Below are 25,494 nucleotides of genomic sequence, written 5' to 3' on the forward strand. Positions count from 1 at the left end.
TTAGAGAAATGACATCTCTGACGGAACATCCCAGACAACACCACCACTACAAACTTTCTGAAAAGACTGAAACAAGTACCACTATGTTAGATTTGGTTTGCTTGGAGAGCAGCATCCCCCTGGCTGTAGATTCTTCTAAAAATTAATTGTTAAATTACTTTTTGGATCTTGGCAGTGGGTGAGTGCATTTTTATGTTTGAAAAAAAAAATCGTTATAAGGCCTCCAACGGGTCCATTCCTGTGGTCAGCATTTATCGTTTTCCTACCCACTGACCCCAGTCTCCCTTTCCTGGGCTGTCTGGGAGTGCTGAGTCGGAAGCATGCTGCGCTTGTAGTGGAGCTTGCCACAGAAGTTAAGTCCAGCTGGTCAGAGAACTAGACGGAGTCTTCAGTTTAACTGCTCCATTTGTTGTCAGTTCAGCTGTGGGCCCAAATCATGACCCAGCTTCCAAATCCCAACATTACTTTTGTATGTGTTACTCTGCAAACAATTGACCCAGTGCTCAGCATCATAAACAGAAACCTATGGTCTTGAGTCTCTCACCTTGAAGGCTGACACTGACTTGGTCTGGCAGTGCTGTGTATAGAAAGAAAGGGGTTTGGGTCTTCAAAGTTCCTGCTTCCCGCCATTCTGTTTAGGACTGGCAGCAGCTGCATCCTTACTCTTCTTACTTTCAGGGATGGGAAGAAGAGCCGCAGGCAGTCCCTTAGATAAACTGATCCTGTGTTTGAGGCTCTAAGTACTATAAGATCTTGATGGGAATATATCCCCTTCTATGTGCAGTTCATTCACGTCAGTAACAACAAAAGATGGATTTTAAATAGCCAAATACCCAGTGCTTCCCAGGCCTATCCTAGGCTATGTCTGATCACTTGATTTCGCTGCATTCTTGTCTGTCTTTGCTGCAGACAGAGGACTATCTGAAACGGAAGATCCGGTCCCGGCCAGAGAGATCGGAGCTGGTCAGAATGCACATTCTGGAAGGTACGGTACATGTTGAACGGACAAACTCCAAATGTGGCGTGGTCTACAACAAGCACTGACTCCCTCCAGACAGTTACTAGCTTGAGACCGTTACTGTCTGCCCCCACCCAAGCCCTTATTCAGCTGGGAGTGGGCAGATGATCATACCAGTTGCATAGTTCCGGAGTGGGTGAATGCATTGGGGGAGGGAGGCCTATGAGATCAGGGATGTGAGAACTGGCAATCATCTTCTGGAATGGGGAACCCCTATTGTAGCCAGCTTCTCAAGAGTGCTTTTTGTGCCAGTACAGAGGCTGAGCTGCAGGTAGCCTGTCTAGGACTCCCCAGTAATGAGTCCAGAAAATCATCTAATCATGTCTGCTATGTTTAAAGCTGCCTTAGTTCTGTGGCTGTTTAGGAAGGACTCGTCTGCTTCTCACATGGCTTATTTGGTCTACAGAGAGATATGCCATGTGAACCCCAACTGTTCACAACCCATTAGTTGGGGCTGAAGGATGGAGAAATGGGCAGCGTGTTAATGGGCAGTGTTCTGCTGACCAGAGAAGAATTTGTTTAAAATGCCCAAAGGATTGGGGCAATGGAAGGTTCAGCTGGCAAGTGTGGGGCCAATTTCAGGGTCAGGGAGGGAATAGCATACTCCATATATGAAGGATACAAGGCAAGTAGGAAAAGATGAACGTGAATTGAATGACACCAATTTGAGTGGAGGGAGTGTCTCCCATCCAGTGTCAGAGAGCAAGGCTCTTTTCTTCCTGAATGGAAGCATAGTAATGCCAGCATGCTCACACTGGGCATCCCAGGATTGATCCCATCTTCTTTATTTCTTTTCTGTCCAGAGACCTCAGCTGAACCCTCCCTGCAGGCCAAGCAGCTGAAGCTGAAGAGAGCCAGACTGGCAGACGACCTCAACGAGAAGATATCGCAGAGGCCGGGTCCCATGGAGCTGGTGGAGAAGAACATCCTTCCTGTGGAGTCCAGCCTGAAAGAAGCCATCATTGGTAAGTGTGGTAGGGGATGTGTATTTCTGGGGAGGCTCTCAGGTAACCCATCCTTTTGCCCTATGGGAAAAAATACCATGAGATTTCATTCCCATGCCAAAACTTCAGCCTCTCCAGTTCTAGGATTCTGGAATGCAAAGCTCCCTTCCCAGCCTGGATAGCAATGGAGAGACTCTAGATTATAAGGAATGCTGGGCTCCCAGAATAAAATGAGATTGATCCCCAAAGCCCAGGACTGAAGAATTGTTGTGCGATTGTGTTTCCTAACTTGTGCATTCCCTCTCTTCCTGAAAATCCCTCTGTCTGTATAACAAATGTCTTTAACCCTTCGTCAGAGAGAACCCAATGACTGAGTCAGATCAGGGAGGGGAGACAGGGCACATGAGTGAGCAGGTGTGTGGAAACAAAAGCTTTCTGTTGGTTTAAAATCTTCGGAGGATTCAACTCCTTTGAAAATAAATAGGAACGGCTGTAAATCATTTCAGTGCCATGGCAGGGGTGAAAAGGAATGCTGAGGAATATCACCCCACTCCTAATTGGGCAGGCTGTATGAAACATAGCCGCACCCTGCTGAATCCTTGGGCAGTCACTGAAGGAATTGCCACCTCCTTCAGAGACTAATGGAGGCATGCTCGTGAGCAAGGGTGCATACGTTTCACTGAGAGGTGCAGGGCTGGGATAGGAGCAAGCCTGGCTTCACTGTCAAGGAAGAGAGGAAGAATTTCACTTATTTTCTTTGTGCCTCAGCTGGTCATCTTTAAAATGGGGGTGATCATACTTCCCTGCTTCACAGGGGTGTCTTGGGGATAAATTAATGTTTGTAGGACTCATAGATACTATTGTTGGAGAGGGCCGTATATGTACAGATAGAAGTCCGAGGAACAGTTAGGGCCACCTCTTGTGATTGACCCTTGCCCTTTGTGTCTGGAAAAAGAGAGTAGAGCACATCTGGGATCCCAACTAACAGAAACTGTCAACACCCCCTTTGAGGAGGAAGATCCTTCTTCCTTTCCCAGGGGTGGGCAAACTATGGCCTGCGAGCCACATCCGGCCTGCGGGACCATCCTGCCCGGCCCCCAAGCTCCTGGCCCGGGAGGTTCACCCCCGGCCCCTCCCCTGCTGTCCCCTCTCCCCCACAACCTCAGCTCGCTCGCTCTGCCGCCAGCGCAATGCTCTGGGCAGTGGGGCTGTGAGCTCCTGGGGCAGCGCAGCTGCAGAGCCCGGCCTGACCCGGTGTCTGTGCTGTGTCGTGGCGGCGCTGGCGGCGTGGCCTGGCTCCAGCTGGGCAGCACGGCTGTAGTGCCGCCAGCCACTGGTGCTCCAGGCAGTGCAGTAAGGGGGCAGGGAGCAGGGGGGGTGGATAGAGGGCAGGGGAGTACCGGGTGGTGGTCGGGGGTGTGGATGGTGGTCGGGGGGAGAAACAGGGTTGAATGGGGGCAGGGGTCCCGGGGGGCAGTCAGGAAGGAGGGGGGTTGGATGGGGTAGGGAACTAACACCTAACCTCCCTAATTGAGACGCCACCAAACCAAGTCCCCAATGCCCCTTGTCAGGTGCCATTGCCCTGGATCCTTCTCAGTCAGCCTTTAGGCCTCAGGGTATGGTAGAAGCAGCAACAGTTGTTCTAGTGAATGACCCTGTCCATAGACAAGGGAAGTGTTTCCATACTCTTGCGAGACTACTCTGTAGCACTTGATACTGTTGACCAATAGTACTGATTCTGCAGAGAGAATGGAAGTACCCTGGAAAGGTTCAGGTCTGTGCTTTATTCTCTTATCTCTTGGGTTTGGGATTTAAGCTAAAACAGACATCCCAGCCTGCCCCCCGCTGGCCAGTGGTGACTGTTATATATTCAGTGTTTGAAATTACCTTTTGTTTTCAGTTGGGCAGGTGAACTACCCAAAGGTTGCAGACAATTCCTCTTTTGACGAGGACAGCAGTGATGCCCTGTCCCCAGAGCAGCCAGCCAGCCATGAGTCCCAGGGATCTGTACCATCACCGATGGACGCCCGGATTGGTGAGCCGCTTCCCAGCACCACTGTGTCATCAACAGCTCAGGTAACAATGCCGAGTGTTGACGCTTGCTGCTCTCTGGCACCTCAGAACCATTATTAGATTGGGGCAGTGCAAATGCCTGGATCCCTGAATGAGGGATGAGGCATAGAGATGTCTACAAGGTGTCACTGCTAAGAGACTGATTTGTTCCTCAGTAATACATCCGTGAGATATCACTGAAGTCACATGAGATGTCTAAGTTCTAAGTGGTACCAGCAAAACCATGTGTCTGGTGCCCCTGTGGGTAGCTGCAGTGGGAATGGGCTTCCAGTGATTCCCTAGAAGTGATAGGAGAGGGCACCTAGTTATGCCCTGTTGGGGATTGGTAGTGGGAATGGTTGCTTGGTAATGCAGTGTGTATTAAGTGTATGTGACTGTTCCTGGGAGGCAAAAGGAGGAGGGGCATACAGTTAGAAGTGGGCTTTGATTCCTTCCTTGTTCTAGGATGCTTTGATCCCACTGAAGCGTGCTTTTCCCCAAGTTGGACAAGAGGATCTCAGGGAGTGGATTAAGAAGCCAGGTGGCCATTTAATGTCTGGTAACCCGTGCATAGCAACTTTAGTGGAATGCTCCTACAGCCCCCTGCTTTCTGAAATGAGGGCAACATTGTAACAGTGGAGAGAAAATGTTTAGCTGTGTGTCTGTGTCTGAATGATGCTCTTTCTTCCCCTTGCAGGTTGTGTCCCAGTTACAGATCAATGCAGACTCCAATGAAACACCTTTCCTACCTGAACAGCCACTCCCTCCTCTTCCACCACCACCTCTGCTGCCTCCTAGCTTCGCCAACAGAGCCACTATTCCTGTTGCCAAGCCCCCACCAACGCTCATTAAGGTATGGGGGTGTGGGGGATGTCACTCCATTTGTATAGACGTTAATGTGGCTGCTCTGGGGATGGTAGAGAGTGGGAGTGTTAGACTAAGAGATGCTGAGGTGCTGGAAGAACATCTTTCATCATTCACTGTCTCCCCCTGGTTTCTACTTGTAGGACCTTCCCCGGGCTTGAGATGGATCAATGTCTAGATCTTCTTCAGTTAGAGAGGAGCTCATTGAGACAGGGATTAGGTCAGGAAGGTGTCTCCCCCCCTTCCGAACATATTATAGTGCAGTTGCCAAGGGTCCTAGATATAAAAATTTTCCTCTGAAGCATCTAGCTTTGACCCTGGTCAGGGAGAAGGAGTCTGGGCTAATTGTTCAATGGTCTGTTGCGCTGTGGTAATCCTTCTTGTGTTCTTGACTCTGTACCCTTGTTCTGGTGCTGTGTAAGGTCCTGGAGCTAGCCGAGCTGCTGAGTGTGTACTATTATTCCTGCTTTAAGAATGTGGAAAGGCCCCGGAGTCAAATCTGGAGAGAGTGTTGAAGTAAAAAGCCTGGTTTGCCTGCAGGTTTTGGTTAGATGTTAATGCTATCCCAGTGCATCTGTTACATCTATTTTTATTTTCTTCCTCCCCTCCCTCTCTCATTGAATAGCAAAGCCAGCCCAAGTCTGCCAGCGAGAAGTCTCAGCGCAGTAAAAAAGCCAAGGAATTGAAGCCGAAAGTCAAGAAGCTCAAATACCACCAGTACATCCCCCCGGACCAAAAGCAGGACAAAGGGGCTCCCCCCATGGACTCATCCTATGCCAAAATACTGCAGCAGCAACAGCTCTTCTTGCAGCTCCAGATCCTCAACCAGCAGCAGCAGCAGCACTACAACTATCAGACCATCCTGCCAGCCCCACCAAAGTACGGGTCCCACAACACTACTCATCCGTATGGAACCCCCTGCCCTCCCGTCCCTACTCATGGTCTCCATGAGCTGCACTAGCTACCAGACCATCCTATCTGCCCTGCCAAAGGACGGTACTTACTGCACTGCCCACGATCCTCTCCTGCCTCTCCCCACCCCTTGTGAGGGACTCGCTCCCTTAGTAAGTTCATCAGATCCCAAGCACATTGAGCTCGGAAGGTGTGAGGCATAGGAGTTGTAAATCCTGTCAAGTTACTGTCACCCTCAAGAAGTGGTCTGTGTTGGGTGAATCTGTCAGGCAAGAGCAGCTGAAGTTAGCTGGTTTTTCAGTGGCCAGAGTGGAGTATCTCGGTACAGTCAGAAGGTATTTATTGGCGTGCTTTAACACTGGGGGTGCTGGTGCCCTAGATGCTTCCACAGGCACACAGTGCTGCAAATGTCCTTGTTGGGCTTCTCAGCACAGCTGGTGGGCTATGAGGATCCCTTCCACCTTGATTCTGATATCCACACTTTTTCTTCCTGCAGGCCTCCAGGAGAGCAGCAGAGTGGCACTAGTGCCCCTGCCATGCGTAGTCTCTCTGCTACCGGCAGCAGCGCATCTTCTGGATCCTCCAGTTCTAGTGGGCTGATGCGACAAAACAGTAATGCCACAGTGGGTAAACCGGGCCCTCTCCCCACCAACCTAGATGAAATGAAGGTAAATGTCCATGCCGCCATCAGCACTAAAACTAATTGGCCCCTTATTGGCATTGTCAGCTGAGAAGGCAAGGACTGAATGAGGTGGCCGCTCCGGAGCTGGGCTGAGGCACACTGAGAGGGCAGTATGTAGTGGCAGCTTGCATTGCTGCTGTACCTGGGGTGTGGGAATAAAGGACCCCTGAGTCTGCCGGGTTGTCAGTTCAGTCCCTTGTCTCATGACTCACATATGTGTTAAAGGCAGGTCCGGTTGCGGTGGGTTTTCTTTTAGTTGTAACACAGTTTTCCCCTTCTTAGGTGGCAGAGCTGAAGCAAGAATTGAAGATGAGGGCGCTGCCTGTCTCAGGCACCAAGACGGACCTGATTGAGCGGCTCAGAGCTTACCAAGAGCAGAATGGCAGCCAAACAGCCAGCAATCCCAAGCCCAGTGCAACAGCCATCCTCCCAAAAGCTGCTGAGGTGGTGGTAGCCTTCCCAGCTGCTAGGCTGAGCACTGGGCCGGCCCTGGTCACTACTGGCATTGCACCAACAGAGGTAGTTGTGGCCACCGTCACCAGCAATGGCATGATGAAGTTTGGGAGCACAGGCTCAACACCACCTGTTTCGCCCACCCCCTCAGAGCGTTCACAGATGAGCACTGGGGATGAGAACTCTGCCACTGGAGATGCCTTTGGAGAGACGGTGACTTCGCCTCTGACCCAGCTTACCCTGCAGGCATCTCCAGTGCAGTTCCTGATGAAGGAAGAGAGCTCTAAGGCTACCTCCTGCAGCCTAAATCCAGCACCCAGGTTGGAGCGGTGCAGCACCAGCAGCAGCAAGGATATGGAGGTCCAGGATAAAGATCAGATGTTGCAGGAGAAGGACAGGCAGATTGAGGAACTCACCCGAATGCTGAAACAGAAGCAGCAGCTGGTGGAGATGCTGAGGCTGCAGCTAGAACAGGAGAAACGGTCTCAGCAGCCACTACTAGCCATGGAAACCGGAGTAGTCCCTGCCTCTAGTCCAGTGGCTCTTGGCACCCAGATTAAGAGTGAAAACGGGTTTCCGAGTTGCCAGTCTGCAGGGCTGCCTGATGGCCAAACGGATCAATTCAACCCTGTGTCCACCACTAGCCAAATGGACACTTCAGATCCAAGCTCAGTGCCAAAGAAAGCGGTGATGGTGAAACAGGAGGTGCTGACAGCAGAAACAGAGCCACCATGCCAGTCCCACACCCCGCAGCTCTTCCTTGGTCAGCAAGGGGGTCCCCTGAGTGACCTCATCAAGGGGGCCCCTCCCCCTACCCTCATCACAGATTCCACAGGGACCCACATTGTCCTTACAGTGACCAATCAGAATGCTGAGAGGCGGGGCCTCTCACCACAGGGGAATAGCTGCACACCATTGCAGGTAGGCTTGCACTGTCGCTCCCATGCTAGGCAGTCTAGTCCTGCTCTGCAAGTCCCTGGTCATTATTATGGGGGGCTCATTTTACCACAGAGTGACATCACAATTCGGAAATTAATTTTACAAATTAAAATGGTTGGATGATCTTATGACTGGCTCTAAAATTTGTAGCTATGGAAATCAAGATGAGTGTAATCTAATCTTCTGCTTCAGGACAAAAACAGATCAGTGTCAGGGGATGGGAGGAAATTCCATGCAGACAAACCTCATGTACAGTGTTACATAATTAAGTAGGTACCTTAGAGGCTTCTTAGCCTTCCCCAAATCATCAGGTTCTGGTTACAGTTACAGGTAGGACACTGGGCTAGGCAGACCAACGGTCTGATGTGGAAGGCTGATTCCTGGTCCAAAAGGGTATGAAAGAACAAGTCTTTAGAGACAAGGTGGGGGAGGTAATATTTTTTATTGAACCAACTTCTCTTGGTTAGAGAGAGGAGCTTTCAAGCTTACACAGAGCTCCTCTTCAGGTCCCCAGGAGAAGAATTCTGTGTAAGCTCAAAAGCTTGTGTCTCTCACCAACAGAAGTTGGTCCAATAAAAGATATTACCTCACCCACCTTGTTTTTCTAATATTCTGGGACCAACAAAGCTACAACACTGCAGACAGGTTTTTACTACGCTATAGTAAAAGGCAGTGGGAATTCCACCACTCGTCACTGTGGAGAGAAAAGAGATTGTGGCTCGAGTTTTCCAGTAGATGACTTTGTCTAATTGAGGTTTGAATGCTGAAATCAGAGCCCTGAGAACAGGAGTGTGTCTTGTTAAATGATCTTTTGTTTTGTTCTTCCATGTGCCACTTTGTAGTGGAGCTGACAGAAAGCAAGGCCTTTCATTGAAGAGGATAGAGACGAGCCCAGCCCAGCTAATTTTCCCCTTTGATTTTGGTGGGAGACAAGTCAGCATTTAACAAAAGTACCTTGAACACCGACTCCAGAAGTCTAGTCAGGGACAGAAACCCTCAAGTTTCAGGGTATAAGCCAACCTCTAACTATTCGGGGTTAGGAAGAAATGGGAGTAGTTCTTCCCATAACTGACTACTGAACTGTTTCTTGCACCTTCCTCAGAAACTGCTAGTAATGGTCACTCTCAGAGACCGGGTCCTGATTCGGCCTGGCAATTCCTGTGTACCTAATAGTAGGCAGTGTTCCAATTTTCTTGCTAGGAGAAACTAACAAGTGAATTTTCTAAAGATGTAAGGGTTGGGAAATACATTTAACTTCATTTTAGCTTCAGGAAAACTAAACCCTGTTTCTCCCTCCAGCCTCCACAACCCCCTCAAATAGTACAGCGAATAGCTTTGTTTTCATTCATCTTTTTCTTTTCAGAGAGTACAGTCGTCACCCACTAAACTATCCAGCCAACCACAGTGTCAGCTACCTGCAAGCAACTCGCAGCAGCAGCCTCCCAGGCTACTGAACCAGCCCGTCAGGAAGGTAGCTGACCACATGCTTGCATTCCTTCCTTGTTTTCCCTTTGTCTGGTGGTTGGCTGAGTCACAGAGGGGAAAGGGAGCACGTGGACAAATCAGTTCTGAGACCATCACTACAGAGGGAGAGACCCCACTGCACTGCAGTTTCCTTCCCCATGCATAGTGCTTTGGTTCTCGGCCTGGGAGCTGGCCCTGGGGGGAATGAATGGGGATTGCACAATGCTCCCATTTCATATCTCCGGCCTTCTGCTGAAGCAGCTTTGCTCAGCCATTTATAACCAGTCCTCCTTGGGGTGTCAGACGTGCCATACACCTTTGAGCCAATTTCCCATGGTGACTCCCACAGAAGAGCAGTAGGCACTGGGGTAAAGGATCCTGGGATGCATCTGAGGAGGTTGAACATGGGATTTATGGCATGAAGAATAGTTGAGAATCCCTAACGATGTATTAGCTCTGGCCCCTAGGGTATGTCTACACAGCAAAGAAAAACCTGGGCTGGCCTGTGCCAGCCAACTCAGGCTCGCAGGGCTTGAGCTGCAGGCCGGCTGCAGATTTTTCTTTGCTGTGTAGACATACCCTTAATCACACGGCAGTTGAACAACCTAGTACTGTGTGAAAGTGTCCTTACAAAGTGATTGTAAACAAATAAAGGGCAGAATTGTCCTCCTTGTTCATGTTGTAGTTCCTTACCCTTTGAGGATTCCCACTGAAATCAAAAGGCAGTTACTGCACTGGGGTTGGCAGGGCTTCTCTGCACCCTGGGGTGGGGTATGAACTCTGAGAAATCTCCTTCCGGAATAATAGGTGTCACGTTAAAACCTGGGTCCTGATTATCCATGTTGAGATGCCCTCCTTGCCCCCCACCCGAACTGTTTTTCTTTGGTTACGGATTGCGTCTGGCTGTCAGAGATGTAATGCTATAAAGAAACGAGGTGTGAAGAGGTTATAACCCTTCTCAGTGACCGCTCAGGAGTTCCTGGTCTGCATCTTCTCCCTTCTAGATGAGGTGATAATTCAGTGTGTTCCCTAGTGCATCAGTTAGGTTAGAACAAGTCTATGAAGGGTTTTAAGGATTAGGAGGGTAACTTTTGAACTGGATCCTGAAATGAATGGGGAGGCAGTGGCCTTGTCTGAGTGATGTGATCAAACTTCTTTGTTCTGTTGCTCTTACCCATGTGCTGTGGGACCATCTTTGAAGAGGGTCAGTGCATGGGTTTGATAAGGCCTTTAATACAGAGGTGAATGTTTTTTAACCAAAGGCACCTTTCTCCATTGAAGAGTTAAATTCCTTAGGCCAGCCAGAATATGTGATTGATCTTAGCTTACATGCCATGCAGGGGTTTGTAGCTCTCTTCATCCTTTTGTCTCCCTGTAGGCTCAGAAGCCAGGTCTGCAGGTGGTCACTGGGCAGCTGCCCCACACAATTTTGTCTTTCTCAGCACCTCCAAACCTGCAGCCCTTTTTCCTCAACGGCTTCCACAAAGGATCTCTGAAAACTGGTGCTCCTAGCAAAGCCAAACAACCCAATGTGCCGAAAAAGGTAGCTTCCCTGCATATCCCATGGAGTCCACCATGTCACAGTGCCAAGTTTCAGGCTCTCTCACTTTGAGAGAGCAGACTCGTAAGGGACTTTGGAGGCTGGATATACAGGGATCACTTCTCTGCACCAGCATTGCTGCCCACAGTGTTACAGTGAAGGAAAGTGAAAAATACCTTCCTAGATTAAACTCCCAGAGAGATTTAGAGAGGCAGCATGTATAACTATCTGAGCTGGAGTTCCTCCAGGGTACTTGGACCATTATTCCTACTTTAACAAACTGTGGAATGGATCTTTAATGATCATAGTAAAGGCTAAGGCCTTAACAGTATTTTTAGCACATCTCTGCGGTACTGGATCAGTGCTGAGTCACCAACACCACTTCCTGTAATACCTTGGGTTTCCTTTGGAGAGCTCTCTTCTGAGGTCTGCCCCACCCCCGCTGCTAAGTTTGTGAGATCTGACACTATCTGAGCCTGCGGACTTCTCCACAGCCTGTGTTTTGTGAATAGTTTTGTGTTTCCAAAGCAGACTCATTATGGAGAGGAAAGGGTAAAATAACAGTTCTAGGCTGTCACACACAGATTACATTGATATTGTGGGGATAGTCGTCCTGTGTCTCTGTGAAGTGCTGGGGGGATCCACCCACCCAAACAGATGAGCTCCTCCTCACCCCAGTGCAGTCCTGTGGTGGTTTGTGGCATGGGCGTGCTACAGCAGAGGATTTTCATTTGTGATCTGGGGATGTACTACGCACACAGTGCAAGAAAGAGCAGAGATACTGAGAGAAGAGCAGAAGCAGTGTGGTTTCTGCCAGCGGTAGCGGAGACAGAAGGGATGGCCTCTCCAGGACATGTGAGAGCAGCCATGATGTGGGAGATGAAATGGTCTTTCTACCTACTCACTCCGTTCTCCTTCATTCTAAACAGTCATCCTCACAGCCAGGTTCTCCTGCTGCCACTTCCCCACCCCAGATGGACCTTGAGCAGCAGCAGCACCCGTCCCTTTTTGGGACCCCTTCACCTCCTCTCCCTGGCTCCTCGGTGCCGATGAAAGAACCACCAGGCTATGAAGAGGCCATGAAGCAACAGCCAAAGCCCCATGAGGTAAGAGCAGCCACTTCCTTGTGCTTCCACAAGGAACGTCTTGGGGAGCATGTGGGTTGGCTGCCCTCTGCAAATCCAACACCCACGTTGCTCCCTGAATTCAGGGGCAGGTGCCTAGGAAATGGAGAGACTGAAACACATGGGGCCTTTTCTAACTGACCTTGAGCTGCACACAAGGAGTCAAGGTGAATTTCCTTGGTGGTGTTTCAGTGGGAATGGAGTCACCTTCCATTTCACTCTTTGACCCATATGCCTGTTGAGACTGAGGTAAGATTACCTCCTGCTTAGGGTGTGTCTACACTGCGGATGGAGGTGTAATTCTGAGCTCGGGTAGAGGTACACATGCTAGCCTTATTGAACTAGCCTGCTAAAATAATCAGTGTGGCTGCGAGGGATTCGGTTAACTGCCGAGGACAATCCCATCGAAGATCCTGCTGCCCATGCAATTTGGCCCCACCAATACTTTTAGCACACTAACTTGATCACAGCTAGCAAGAGCACGTCTGCCCAAGCTGGGAATTACCCCTCCCAGCTGCAGTGTAGATATACCCATAATACAGGGGCATGGTGGGGTGGTAGGACCCCACACTGCTATAAACACCCTTCTTCCAGTAACACCTTGGGGTGACAGAGGTCATTGGTGCCATGTGCTATAGGCACCATCCTACCAGGTCAGTGCGGGAAGGAGAAGGACCAGGCCAGCAGATTGGTGGTTACTGTGTGTCTTGTAAGTGTGGGTCTAATTCATCACACTCTCTTCCCAGGAGAACGGCTGTTCGAGCCAACAGATGGACGACCTGTTTGACATCCTCATAGAGAGTGGAGGTGAGGAGAGAACCAGTGAGGTTGCTGGCTGGTCACCTCTGGGTTTGAGTCTATGGCTTGTGTAGCACTGAGCTCATGCGCTAGTGTGACTCTCACCCTTTGGCTCCCCAACAGGGCGCAGGGTTGGTGAGATTGGTCTTGCCACTAGTGTACGTATCCCCTGGCCTGGGCCCTTGCTTATTCTTCATTTGGTGCTGTCCTTAGCATAAGCAGGGTATGGTGTGGCACTATGAAACAGACTTGTCAGGCACTGGTATAATATAGCATAAAACTCCTCTAGCTGCTGCGTTGCATCAGACCTATGGTTGCTCTGGGCTGGCCTCCCTCACATGGCCCTGGCCCATGATGGTTCTCTGTAAGGCAGGTTTAAAACTCCCCTAAGGCAGCCTACTGTGTAGCTGGGAGAGGTTTCTTGGCTCCTGTTTGGTGATCAGCATATGGCCCACGGTGTCAGGATTGGTGATGCTCTAGCTCAGGGATCTGAAGGATCTGACCTCCACTAACTGGAGCCTTTCATCACCCTGGGACTCTGTGTTCTTTCTTTACAGAGATTTCAGCTGATTTCAAGGAGCAGCCCTCTCCAGCTGGGAAGGAGACATCGGTGTCTCCAGCATGCGCCTCGCCGCCCAACAGCCACCATTCCTCTGAGCTTCCCCTGCACATGTCCCTTGGCCATACCAGCTGCATTAACCCTGTCCTAGCAGGCCGGCTGGAGGACTTCCTGGAGAGCAGCACTGGCCTCCCCCTTCTGCCAGCAGGCCACGATGGGCCTGAGCCCTTGTCCCTGATCGATGACCTCCACAGTGAGATGCTGAGCAGCTCAGCCATTCTGGACCACCCGCCTTCCCCTATGGACACCTCAGAATTGCACTTTGCCCATGAGCCAACTGGGGGACTAGTCCTGGACCTAGCTGAGGGTAACTTGGACAGCATGGACTGGCTGGAGCTTTCGGGGGGCCCTGTCATGAGCCTTGCTCCCCTAAGCACTGCAGTCCCCAGCCTCTTCTCCACAGACTTCCTTGATGGACATGATCTGCAGCTGCACTGGGATTCTTGCTTGTAGCTCTCTGAATGGACACTGAAGGGAATGGGGGGGAGGGCACAGGCACGGGGCGGGAAGAGGCCAATCAACCAACAATGAGCCCCTTTCGTGTAAACTCTTCCCCCAGTCGTGACCTCCTGTAGTGAAACTCGTACTGTTGGCAAGGGCTGGCACAGCTGTTGGTGGGTCATTGTGCTCACTGGGGCTACAATCAGCAGGTCAGACCAGAGCAGTAACCATAGCTTTCAGGGGACAGGGGCTGCAGATGTTTGAAATGGGCGTGTTCCCTGCCTATACCCTGGCTCTAAAGCTGAAATATCACCACTGCAGGGTAGGGAGGCCTCCCCTGCTCCTTTGGCTCAACTGGGAACAGCTCACCTGGGAGCCAGGAGAGGGGTAGGGCAGGGGCCAACCTAAAAGCAATTGGGAAACAAAGGGGTTCCTGCTGTGCTGGGAGGGGTGAACGGTCACTTACAGGGACTCCTCATGTTAGGCAGCAGCTCAGCTATTCCTCCCAGCGGCTGTTTAAGGAAGGGGGAGCACTGCGTTAGCCATGGCCCCGCTCTTCCTGCAGACCAGAGCTGTCACGCGGGTCTCGGTTATAGGAGAAGCTTCAGGCCAAAGGGACGCTCAAGCAATAAGCCACCTTCGACCAGGGGCAGTACAAGGGATGGGTTCGGTTAGGATCTGCCGTCTGGCTGGAGGAGAGAGAGGTCCATGGGGGAATGACCAGGCAGCGCACCCCTCACTCACGGGAGTTCTACAGCCACAGATGCTAGTGCCCAAAGAAATACCCTTTCTCAAGTAGATCAGGTTGTTGCTGGTTAGGGGCCCTGTACTAAGTCCTTCACACAACCCAGGATGAGAAACCAGAGCAGGGAGAAGGGGATCATGACTGGAAACCCAGCCCTCCCATCCTGCTCTGGGCCAAGGCCGTGAGCAAAGTAGAGTAACTACTGCCACAGGAGCGTGCAGGGCACTGCAGTGCAAAACTCAGGCTGTGCTGAGAGCCAGTCAAAGGGGCGCATGAACTTCCTGCCACACAGATGGAAGGCGACTACGGGGCCTCCATTTCCCAGCTCTGAGGTGCTGTTACTCGTGGTAGAGCAGGTACCTGCCTAGGATCCTGGAGGGTCGGGCTTCAGCTTTGTGTGTGTGGCTTTTGGAAGCCGCTGATCCGGGATGGGGTGTTGGGTGGGAGGAGGGGGAGGTGGGCCCTCTGCAGCAGCTATTAGTCATGGCTGCAGCTTAGGAAAGGCTAAGCCTGCTGCTGGGTTCATATTGCACAAAAGGAGAGTGGCCCAACCTGCATTACGGTGCTAAAAACCTGCTCTTTCGATTGGGGCCCCAGCCTCCCGCAGAGCTGGGGGTGGGCCAAGAATCCCGGCACACAGGCTGCATCAGGCCCCTTGCTCATTCTGCCCCTGGGGTTCCTACTCAGCCTGCAGCCCAAGCTCCCTGCTGTCAGGTCATTAGCACCAGCCTGCTCAAGCCCTGCTGCAGCTGTGGCTCACTAGGCACAGCTGGGCTGTCTGGGCCTAACAGCTGCCCAGGGCCAGAAGAGGCTGAGTGCTGGAAAATAGCCAGTGGGTGGCTGGAGCCAGGGGTGAGGCAGCTATTGATGTCTCCTCCATGCGTGAGGGGGCCTTCTGTGCTGTGGGCTATTAGAGACAAGCAACTTAGGGTGACACTATTTTCAGGTGAGCGATTTGTCTCCTGGCGTCAGCTTTCCCCCTGCTCACCCATGCCATGAGCCCCTGCGGGGACAGAGAGACTTCCCTGCTGCCCAGGGGAAGGGTTGGAAAAACAGCTGATGCAGTGTGTCACAGAAATGAAGGGGAGAGGGCAAGCATCATGCTCATGTTGCTCTGCAGCAGTGGCAGATGGTTCATTGCAGGGCAGGGCTCTGGCACAGGCCCCTCCTGGAGGCGGGAGAGGTGTGGAAGGCTATTCTCAGGCATCGCTAAAGCAGATGCGAAGGCAGGACGGTCTCTGCTGAGCAGTGCCATGTTCACCCTAGTCCCAGAGGAGTAAAAGGAAAAAAAAAAATTCTTACTAGAAATTTCACACCCAGTCTCCCTCCCATCCCCTTTTTGGCCTACCCCTCTAAGCTCCCTAGGCTGCAGCAGAGTGGGGATTTTAGCTTAGTTTATGTGACCTAGAAATGGCCTTCTCAACCCCAAGCGACTTTGGTAATTATGGCTGAGTTTGGAAGGGGCTGCTTTCAAGCCTTTATACGTCTTACTCATCCTAGTCCCCTTCTAAGCTTGTTCTGTCTCTGGTCAGTGATGTCATTCACCACCTCGTGTGAAAAGTGAACCAGCCATGCTGTTTGGAGCCTCCCCTCTTCTGCCCTAGACAGGTGCTGAGCCTGTGGGGAGCGGGGACGGTCTGCTGTGTATGGCTGTGGGCAGAAGGCAGCATGGCCAACTGGACTCTTATGGAGAAGCTGGTGGTGGTGGTGCTGCTTTCAGAGGACCAGGGCTGGAGGTACTGGCTTTGAAAGAAAATTTAATAGGAAAAAGTGAATTCCCCTCACCCAACTTGTGTGATGGTAGGACAGACACAGGGTGGGGTAAGCAATTTCCTTTGCCCCCAGTAGCTGAATATGTCAGTGTATCAACCAGTCTGGTGTCTGTCCCTGGCGTACCTGGGAAGAGACATGCCTCAGGATGAAGGAGGGGGTTTCATGCTGCTTTCTTGCCTCTTGGTATCTGCCATTCATTAGTAGCTAAGGAAGAATCTCTGTATATGTATATACCTCGCTAGCTGTTCTTGGAGGGAAAGTGGGGAGGTGCAGCCACCCTCCTACTCTATGTCAAGGCATAAGTGGCAGCTGGGCATGGTATACCTGAATCACCGGGAGGGGAGCATGTCTTGCATTGCTGGAGCCCCTTCTGCTTGTTCTGGGAGGAGAGTTGGTATTGTAATTCTATGGTTTGGGGAGGAGATGGAATCAGGCCACGGCTTAGCTGTTCTAGTCTTATTGCACGTGCCCTTCAAAGGCGATTGCTTCTTTTTACTATTCTGTGTTTAGCTGGTGTGCACACAAGTCAGTGAAGCTGTGCCCATCTCCCATGGTGCAAAGCTGTGCATTCTTCTCCTTCCCTACTGCAAGGGTGTGCTGGAGAAGCCATGTGTCCTGAGCAATAGAGCAGCTGTATAACGTTCCTGGTTGTTCCCTCCCCCCCCCTCCGGGCAGGAAAGGACTGCTGAATCGGAGGCTGGAACTGGGCTTCTTTCTTATGGCCTGGACTGGCCCTAGCTCTATGCACTAATTGGGCTGTCTGTTTCTGATACAAAAGAATCAGTTTTTGCATAGGGGGCTCACACCACCATGGCTGCTGCATCTGTTCTGCCCAGAACTCTACATATCACATCACCCCTTGGAGTCTGAGCAAGGTGTCTGGGTACCTGCAAACCCCCCCCGAATCACTTACTCAGTGCTCCTGGGGTTAAAGAAATTGTGTATGAGGCAGAACAAACCCATCTCCTGTAATCCTTGGGACCTGGGCTGGAGGGGCTTCCAGCCTGACCTAAGCTGCTCCAGTATTGTGTGAAAACCAGGCTGTCAGTATGGCTTTGGAGGCTGCTTTTATATGTACCACTGTGATCCCTGGCCCCACTGGAGCAGAGGCTCGGCTTTTTTTTGGGGGGGGGGGGGGGGACAAATAACCTAACTACAAGAGTTAATATCAAGCAGAAAACAAATGATCAAAGTGCAATGTAGGAAGGTGGCATCAAACCAGTTCCCCGGGTGGGGTGGGGGAGAGGGTGGGTAAACCAAGTCACTCCTCCCCACTCCCCAGGGGACTGCAAAATCCAGAGGGCTATTGCTGCATAGGAAGAGGCCTAAGGCCCTCTGTAAAGTGAGGCTGCAAGGGTGCAGTAGCTGGTACTGAAATACTAGAGCTGGGTTCCCATTGCTGGTGGTGCTTCTCAGTGGAGGGTCAGGTGGGGAGGTGGCCTGTTAGATGATCCTGCTTCTCAGCAAGGACCTAGGGCTTCTACTTCTCTGTACTCTTAGAGATTTTCCTGGGAGACCCTGTTGCGTCTCACAGGGAAAAACAAAAGCCTGATGTTCTGCCTCTATCTTGAATGTAACCCTGAAAATCTTTCTGCTGTAACCACTACTTGTTGATAATGTGTATTTGAGTAGCATGCACTCTCCCTTCCACTATGCAGCACCAGCAACGGGGGGGATCAGTACAGTCTGAGGCAATAGGCTCCAGCATGAACACTCAACTGGAAAAGGACAAGAGTGAAGAGTTAAGGGGTGAGAGAATGGATCCTTCCATTGAATTATTTTTTCAGTTATAAATACTTGGAAAAAAACATTTTATTAAAAAATAAAGAAAAAACATGATCAAAAGGTCTGTCTTGTAGGCATTGGTACAGGACATCCCTGCCCTTGCAGGCTGAGAGCCCTTCACCTTTTGTCTTTGAAATGGAGGTATGGGAAGTGAGAAGAGGAGGAGGAATCCTAACTCTCCTAGTGCATTATTTGCACCTACAGCAGCTTCCCCTTCCCAGCATGCTTTGTCTTGCTTTTAAATGCTGTAGCATTTTGTTCTTGGTGAGTGGGTAAAGATGGTGAGTGACACTATAGGGATATTTCCATACAGGGTGGGGGGACTAACCGCATGCCCATAAACAGTAAGTTTCTCTCTGTCCAAACAGCGAGGACAGATTTTAACCCACCTCCATTTCTCCACGACTGAACCAAGGGGAAGACATTTTACCAATGTAGAGGGGAGGGTGCTGCCCTCTTTGGATGGGAGTTGGGAGATCCAGTTATTTAGTACGTGCCCTTATGGGGGCTCTGCTGTAGGACATGTATGCACCCTGCACTCTTGACCAGAGATTGTAAATAACGGTGAGTGCCTGTGAAGTGCAGGGTCTTGTGCTCTCAGATGAAAGGACGTAGGGAGATATAGACCCCCTCACCCCTCCACTTAATTGCCTGCAGCTTAAGCTGGAGCAACTGCATTGACAGCTGCTTCCTAGCCTATTAGTTTTGGGTTTTTTCCCCTTAGTTGTTGCACAACTTGGGGGGGAGGGGCATTCTGAAATTCTTGCCCCTTCAGCCTTTGTGGTCTATGACACTTACCCAGATTATGCTTAAGACTCCAAGGTTCCAGTGCTGCCAGAACGGTTTTCCTTATAGTGATAGGACCTATAAGCTGTCTGTGGTGCCTCAGAAAATCTTATGTCCCATCCACGTGCAAAGTCTGCGGGGGGTTTAACGGCAGGAACACGTCCCTTAACATTAGCCTCAACCTCTCAGGCCATACCAGTGCCCTCCAGCCTCAGTTTCAGAGCTGAAGGCCTCTAAAGAAGAAAGCCGCTTTCTTCTGCCAGAGACTCTGGCATGGCCTAACACCACCTACTCAGAGAAGGTTTCAACCAAGCAGCACCAAGAGGCATCTTGCTTGGTACTATTTGACACCTCCAGCATATGCATCTAAGACCAAGATGGGCACCGAAAGCCACTGAAACCACTCAGACAGCCCCCAGCCAACGCCTAGGCCATGTCGGCCTCCACATTCATTATGCCAGATGCAAGGCTGCATCTCAGATGGTCAGGCCTTGGGAAGGATTATGTATGCCCCAAACAAATCACTGTGCCTCCCTGAGTACTAGCCTCTCTTAGGTGGAAAGATCCTCTGAAGGTTGGTGTGGAAATACCATTCTCAAAAAATCTTCACACTGGATGCCTCTTTTGGGTGGAGTGCCACAGCACAGGGAAAATGGTCCTCATCCAAGAGAGTTCACTCCAAATGAACATCCTGGAACTAAGGGAAGGCCACTACCCATGTCAGCACTTACTTTGTGACAGAAAGGGCCGGACAGCAGTGCAGCTATGTATTATGTAAACTGATGAGAAGGAGCAAGATCTTGGTCCTTGTGTGTAGAATAGCTGTGGTACTAGTACATCTCTCCTCACACAGATACTTCAGTGGTTTACCAGCAGTTGCAAACTCCCTGCTTTCTCATCCTCAAGACTTGCTTCTGATCACCGTCACCTCAGCCAGAAGAATGAGAGAACGCAGGGCTCATGGCAGAACCACCATCCACTACGTGCTAGCGTGAAAAGGTCATGCTGCGCCCCCATCCTTGATTCCTCCCTAAAGACTTGTTGGAATTTCACACCAACCAAGGTAGGCTAAAATACCAGTAAATGGCTAAGCCCCTCCCTTGAGGGAGGAAGCTAGTCTCCAACCATTAGATGTAAGTAGGGTTCTTGCCATCTACCCTGCCAGCATTAAGACTCTGTGTATCCTTGGCGAAAAGGATGAGGGGTCAGCTGACTTCCCCTAAGCCTGTCCAAGAGGGTTTTATTGTATCTTGATCTGCTGTGAAATATCCCCCTCAGCAAGTGAAGGCTCAGTCCACTGCTGTCGCCCTCTTTAAGGACATCACCATCTCAGAAACCTGCAGGGCTGCGACCTGCTCCTTGGTTCACACATTTGTCAAACATTACACCATCAGACCTGCATCCATAGCTGACATGACCTTGAGTGACAGTCCTCCAACCTGTCTTCAATTCACTACTCACCTCCATGTTGACCTACTGCTTAGGAATCTCCGACACTGGAGCATCCCTCAGGTCATAGAGAGGCTACCTAGCTGTACAGTAATGTGAGTTCTTCAAGATGTTTTATGCATCAGGGTGTTCTGCCTCCTGCTCTTCCCCTCATGTGCAGAGTCTGCCAGGTTTCATAGTTGAGAAGGAACTGGAGCAGCAGTGGGTCTACACCTCCCTGTATGCCCTCACCTGGAGCTCCAGGTGTGGCACTGCAACACTGTTGTTTACAGTCTCTGGTCAAGTGCGTGCACATCCTACAGTGGAGCATCCCCAGGGAGCAAGTGTCCTGCAAATGGATCCATTCCTGTTAGAGTAGTACTTGAATAGAAACAGGCTGGCATGCCTTATGCTCATCTGTGTCTGCTCCAAGTTGTCTCCAACCTTCTCGAGGTTTCCATCGGTTGGGTTTAGGACACAGGAGTGCACAATTCCTAAAGAGCTGTCAAGCAAGGCTCTCCTGTTTTCTTTGGTTCCCTCCTGGAAGTATAAAGGGCACCTTACCTCTTAACTGTGTTCAGCCCTGAACTCTGTTTTGAGACAGCCTCTCTTCCCCACTCCCCTATGCTGAGGTGCGTGGTTGCCTTGCAAAGAACCTTTATTTTTTTTTTAAACTGCATGACAGACGAAAAAGTGCAGAACGGCTTTTCCTGCTGTGTTTTTTCACACTGATAAGTCCCAGGGGATGTGATTTTAATTTGTACAGTGGAAACGCTGTTGTTGACAAATGTCACCATTAGAAGTGTCCTGAATATTCCATCCCACCATGCTCTCACTAGTTCTGGTGCAGTGTGCTGCTGGTTCTGATACCTGCTTTAGTCAGCAAGCCAGGCTTGACCTAGTCTTTCCTGGCCCTATTGTTGCGCTGTAGAATGGCGCTAATGCCGTAGCCACAGCTGAATATTTTGTTCTGCAATAGCGAGGGCCATCTTCCCTGCAGGGGTGGGGATGCAATTCTGTGTGCCTCTAAATCCCACTGCACAGTGCAGCCTGCTCCCATTTGCTAAATTCCAAACCAAGCCGTAAAGGATTAAGACCCATTTCAGTTGGAAACAGGGACAAAAGAGATGAGGTGATTTCAGGGTCACTGAGTGAGATAAAGACAAATTCTCTGGTCCTGTAAAGGATTCCTCTTTCCCTCCAGGAGCTCAGAGAGCAGGCATCCATCTTAAACCCCACAGAGACCTGCAACAGCAAACCAAAGGAAGGCTCACCCGCCACCCCCATCCCTGCTGGAGAAAACCACCAAAGCTCTCCCACGATGCACTTTATTTACAACCCCAAAGACTAAAGGAAAGTAAGAATCTAGTGTTATTTCATGAGTAGTTTGTGCTCACAAACAAGTGCTTTCACCCTACAGCAGTAGTGTTGGTCCACTCCTAGCTTATAGTCCTCAGCCTCTTCCCACAGGGTAGGGGCTGAGTTAGTCTCCCTGAGCCAGCTCAGGCCTGAACCCACTTCCTGAGCTAAGATGATGCCAAAATATACAGATATGTCTAGAGATCATTTACATCTTTTTGGTTAATTTAAAACAAGACGGCTAGAGGCTAAAACGACAGTATGATACTCCCTCTGGCTAGGGGAGAACTGGGGCTTGCCTCCACACTTTTGAGAAAAAGCCTCATCCCCTAAGGCAGTTCTAGTTGGTAACTGGCTGCTCCCTTAGGCACATCTTGTCGGCACCCTCATCCGTCCATTACACTGCTGGAGCAACAAGACAAAACATCTTTCACAGAGGGAGGCTCCCAAAGCACAAGAGACAGGGAAGTTCAGGTGGTTCTGTGCATTCCTCAGCCTCCCCCCTCAATGGACTCTGGAGTTACTAAACAGGCAGGGGGAGCTGCCTCTTCACATGCTGCCCTCACATTCTGGGCTCCAGCGGCACTTGGAAACATTGGACAGACACACCGATCTGCTCACTACCCCTAGGATAGTAGGCAGATTAAGAACTCTCTCCCAGAGGAGCAGCGGGGTGGGCCAAAAGGGAAGCTAGAAATCTGGCTGGTGGAGTTCCCCCCACCCGAGCAGGACTTACAGCTGGGGGCAAGGGAACACATGGGACTGAGAGCTGGGCAGCTGGTGCAGGGTATGCTGCACAGGCTGGGGGAAGGATTTCTGCCTGCAAGACCACACACAGCCCTCCAACCACCCAGTGCCTGGGGTGCAGTGCCCGGCCGAGCTGGAGAGGCTGTCGCTTCAGCTGGGCTGAGAGCAGCCACAGGTGGGGGAGGGAGGAGAGAGTGTGTGTTGAGTGTGGCAGTCTAGAAGGTCCGCAGTGGGCGGGGTCAGCCATCTATGTCCCAGCTGAAGAGATGGTGCTTCACCAGCATGTCCTGCACGCCTTCCTTCAGCGGCTTCTTCTCCTTCTCCTGCAGGACAGGAAAGGGCCAAGAGTCACTAAGCAGCCATATGCAGGTGCCATCGGACTTTACCACTGCAGGTGGGGGAGACGGGAAGTGACTTCTGTAGGCAGCTGCTGCCCCCCCCCCACACTTGCTCTCTCTCCTACCAGGCCAAGCGTCTCAACCCTGCAGTCTGGTTGGGGTATGGAGGGAACAGGTAAGAACACCTGGAGAACACCTGCCCCTGGCCCTTCGCTGCTGGTGCAGCTGCATGAGTCAGAACCTTGTTCTCCAGGGGTCCAGTGCTCACTCTCCTAGCCAAGGGAGGAGAAAGCCAGCAGAAAAGCCACACCCTTGGGGTATGAATAAGAACTGGTGTGGGAAGAGCCTGCAGTGTGCGCCACCCCCACTAACCCCACCAGAATGGCAGAAGTTGATCCTCTTTTCAATTTGGTGATTCTCAGGAGATCAGTAACCCACCACACTGCAGCTGAGGGGCCTCGCCCTGGCTCTGCCAGACTCAGACCCAGGCGGAGGCTGCTCCACCGGGAAGGGACTGTTCCTTGGCTCACAGGGCAGGGAGACAACCAGGCATCAAGTTCAATGCCAATTTGCATCAAGGCCTCTTGAATAAAGTGCTGTCTGCAGCATGGGGGCTGTTCAACGTGCCAGGAAATGGGGAGAGCAGGCTACTCCTGGGGCAAGGGGGGGGTCCAGGCCCACTCACCTCTCTCTTAATAGGAAGTTCCCAGTCCTGAGAGAGACTGAATGCAAATCTGGAGAGGACCCTGCAATACAACAAGGCAATGGTTATGCCCTTACAAAACCATCCCTGCCATGTGACTGTAGCAGACTTGCAGCTTTTATTAGAAAAAAAGACACTCATTTCTAGCCCTCAGGCTGTGGAAAAAAGCTTGAAAACACGACCTAATTGCAACTGATGCAGAGATGTCTGCCTGAGTCTGCAGGCAGCCTGCAACACAACAGTTCAGAGAGGTGTGAACTGCCCCATGCATCTCAATGGGAAGTTAACAACAACATCCACTGCTCTGGGGCCCTGCCCCCACCACCCAGCAGAGGACTACATGTGACAGGAGGAGGAGGGTGTAGCAGGCCCAGACCAACTCAATATACACTGCGGACTTCTACGACTACTTCCCCCCAACTCTCTGGGACAGGAAGTGGGGACCCCCGCTCACCATTGCCACTCTAGATGGTGAGTGGGCCCAGAGCAGGGGGGAACCCTCAGGCACTGGAATACCTTCATTTGGCCCTGCCCTCACCCCCCAGGGCTGGGAATCTCACCACACACACACACACACACCCACCCCTTGAGAGAAACAGAGGCAGCTAAGCTCACCCCAGTGTCAAACAGAAGCATAGGAGCTGATCCTCAAACCCTTCGGCAGTCAGCTGTTTGCCCAGCGAGGGGCGTATGGAGAGCACTGAGCCTTCTCCCCCACCCCCCAGTCCTGATGGAGAAACTGAGCGCCAGTGAGCTGGCCAAGGCCTGGCAGCGCTGGGATTAGAGTTTTGCAGGTGCTCACTCATTCCTCGACAGTTCCTCAGGGCCCCCTCCCTGAGCTTGCTTTGCCCCCTCCACGCCCAGTCCGTACCAAACCCAGGGGGCCAGTAAAGGTGTTCATGGCAAATCCTTCGTTACAGGGCAACAGAGAACTCCCTCCATTCGATCCTGAGCTTCAGCTCCCCACAGTGCATCCCACCCCTGCCCCAGCAGGCTCGGCCTCACCCAGTGGTGACTCTCCTCGTTCACACATGGCCTCTCGGCACTTGACCAGCTGAGCCCCAGTCAGGGCTGGAAAGTTCTCTCCATACAGTGTCCCATCGGTGGGGCAGTTTTGTTGCACGGTTGGAGTTTACAATGGAACCTGCTCTCACGTCCTGATGGTGAGCAGGGTGGGGTGCAGGGGGGTGGTATCAGGAGCAAAGAAGCAGCTACATGCAGACAACTGCTGCCTCTACAAGGGAATTCACTCCCCCTGCTTCAAGAACTTCCCAAGGAGAATGTGGGACCCTGAGCTGCAGCCATGGTAACACCACAGCTGCTCCAGGCCGGCTGCCAGCTCCCAGGATGGGAACCTGTCGCACTCCAGCCTGGGTGAAGGGGGATGGAAATAACAGGCCAGTGAAAGGGCAAAAGCCATTTCCAGCAAGAGGATGGGAGGTGGCAGCAGTGGCAGAGGCAGTGATGGAAGGTGCGTCGCTGACACAGGCTTGGCCTGGAGCTGGTCCCGGAGCCAGCAACAGAGCTCCCAGGAACTGGTTCATTTCCCCTCCTTCCGGGCAGTGTTGGGGGGGACAGGAGTGCTGCGGGTGGGGAAGCCCAAGCCCACCTGCTGCTCCCCCTGCAGGGCAGGTGTGGATGGGGAAAGAGAGAAGCTATTCAGTTTGCTTCAGCTCTGCCACTAGACTGAAGCCAAGTTCCCCCACCATCTCGCCATCTTCGCGTGGCACTTACCGCAAGCAGCTCCCGGAAGCATGTCCCCCCCCCCCCCTCCTCCAGCTCTGAGGCGCGGCCAGGCAGCTCTGCGCGCTGCCCCATCTGCAGGCACCATCCTTGCAGCTCCCATTGGCCGGGAACTGTGGCCAATGGGAGCTGCGGGGCAGCGCCTGCAGACGGGGCAGCGCCTGCAGACGGGGCAGCGCGCAGAGCTGCCTGGCCACGCCTCCATGTACTACGTAGGAGCCGGTGGGGGCGTCATGC

The 25,494-nt window shown here is 51.7% G+C and overlaps 2 protein-coding genes across 10 annotated transcripts in view; one reads left to right on the forward strand and one right to left on the reverse strand.

The window, feature by feature from the left end:
* MRTFA (myocardin related transcription factor A) overlaps window positions 1-17,518 on the forward strand; it is a 159,128-nt gene extending 141,610 nt beyond the window's left edge. For 5 of the 6 annotated variants that reach the window (XM_034775866.1, XM_034775875.1, XM_034775847.1 and 2 more), the window contains 12 exons: window positions 910-985; window positions 1,822-1,983; window positions 3,863-4,038; window positions 4,712-4,867; window positions 5,504-5,757; window positions 6,287-6,458; window positions 6,755-7,846; window positions 9,228-9,335; window positions 10,707-10,871; window positions 11,798-11,974; window positions 12,739-12,799; window positions 13,348-17,518. In XM_034775866.1, coding sequence (XP_034631757.1) covers window positions 910-985; window positions 1,822-1,983; window positions 3,863-4,038; window positions 4,712-4,867; window positions 5,504-5,757; window positions 6,287-6,458; window positions 6,755-7,846; window positions 9,228-9,335; window positions 10,707-10,871; window positions 11,798-11,974; window positions 12,739-12,799; window positions 13,348-13,862 — 3,114 coding nt within the window. In that variant the 3' untranslated portion in view covers window positions 13,863-17,518. The remainder of the gene's footprint in view (window positions 1-909; window positions 986-1,821; window positions 1,984-3,862; window positions 4,039-4,711; window positions 4,868-5,503; window positions 5,758-6,286; window positions 6,459-6,754; window positions 7,847-9,227; window positions 9,336-10,706; window positions 10,872-11,797; window positions 11,975-12,738; window positions 12,800-13,347) is intronic. The other variant, XM_034775886.1, reaches the window with a different exon arrangement.
* A 644-nt stretch (window positions 17,519-18,162) lies between these two features.
* The window catches only part of SGSM3 (small G protein signaling modulator 3), a 47,314-nt gene continuing 39,982 nt past the window's right edge, over window positions 18,163-25,494 (reverse strand). For all 4 annotated transcript variants that reach the window (XM_034775917.1, XM_034775908.1, XM_034775926.1 and 1 more), the window contains exons 21-22: window positions 23,497-23,557; window positions 18,163-22,796 (exon numbers count right to left, since the gene is read on the reverse strand). In XM_034775917.1, coding sequence (XP_034631808.1) covers window positions 22,713-22,796; window positions 23,497-23,557 — 145 coding nt within the window. In that variant the 3' untranslated portion in view covers window positions 18,163-22,712. The remainder of the gene's footprint in view (window positions 22,797-23,496; window positions 23,558-25,494) is intronic.

Source organism: Trachemys scripta, chromosome 1, assembly GCF_013100865.1.
Source record: "Trachemys scripta elegans isolate TJP31775 chromosome 1, CAS_Tse_1.0, whole genome shotgun sequence".
NCBI classification, from domain to species: domain Eukaryota; kingdom Metazoa; phylum Chordata; order Testudines; family Emydidae; genus Trachemys; species Trachemys scripta.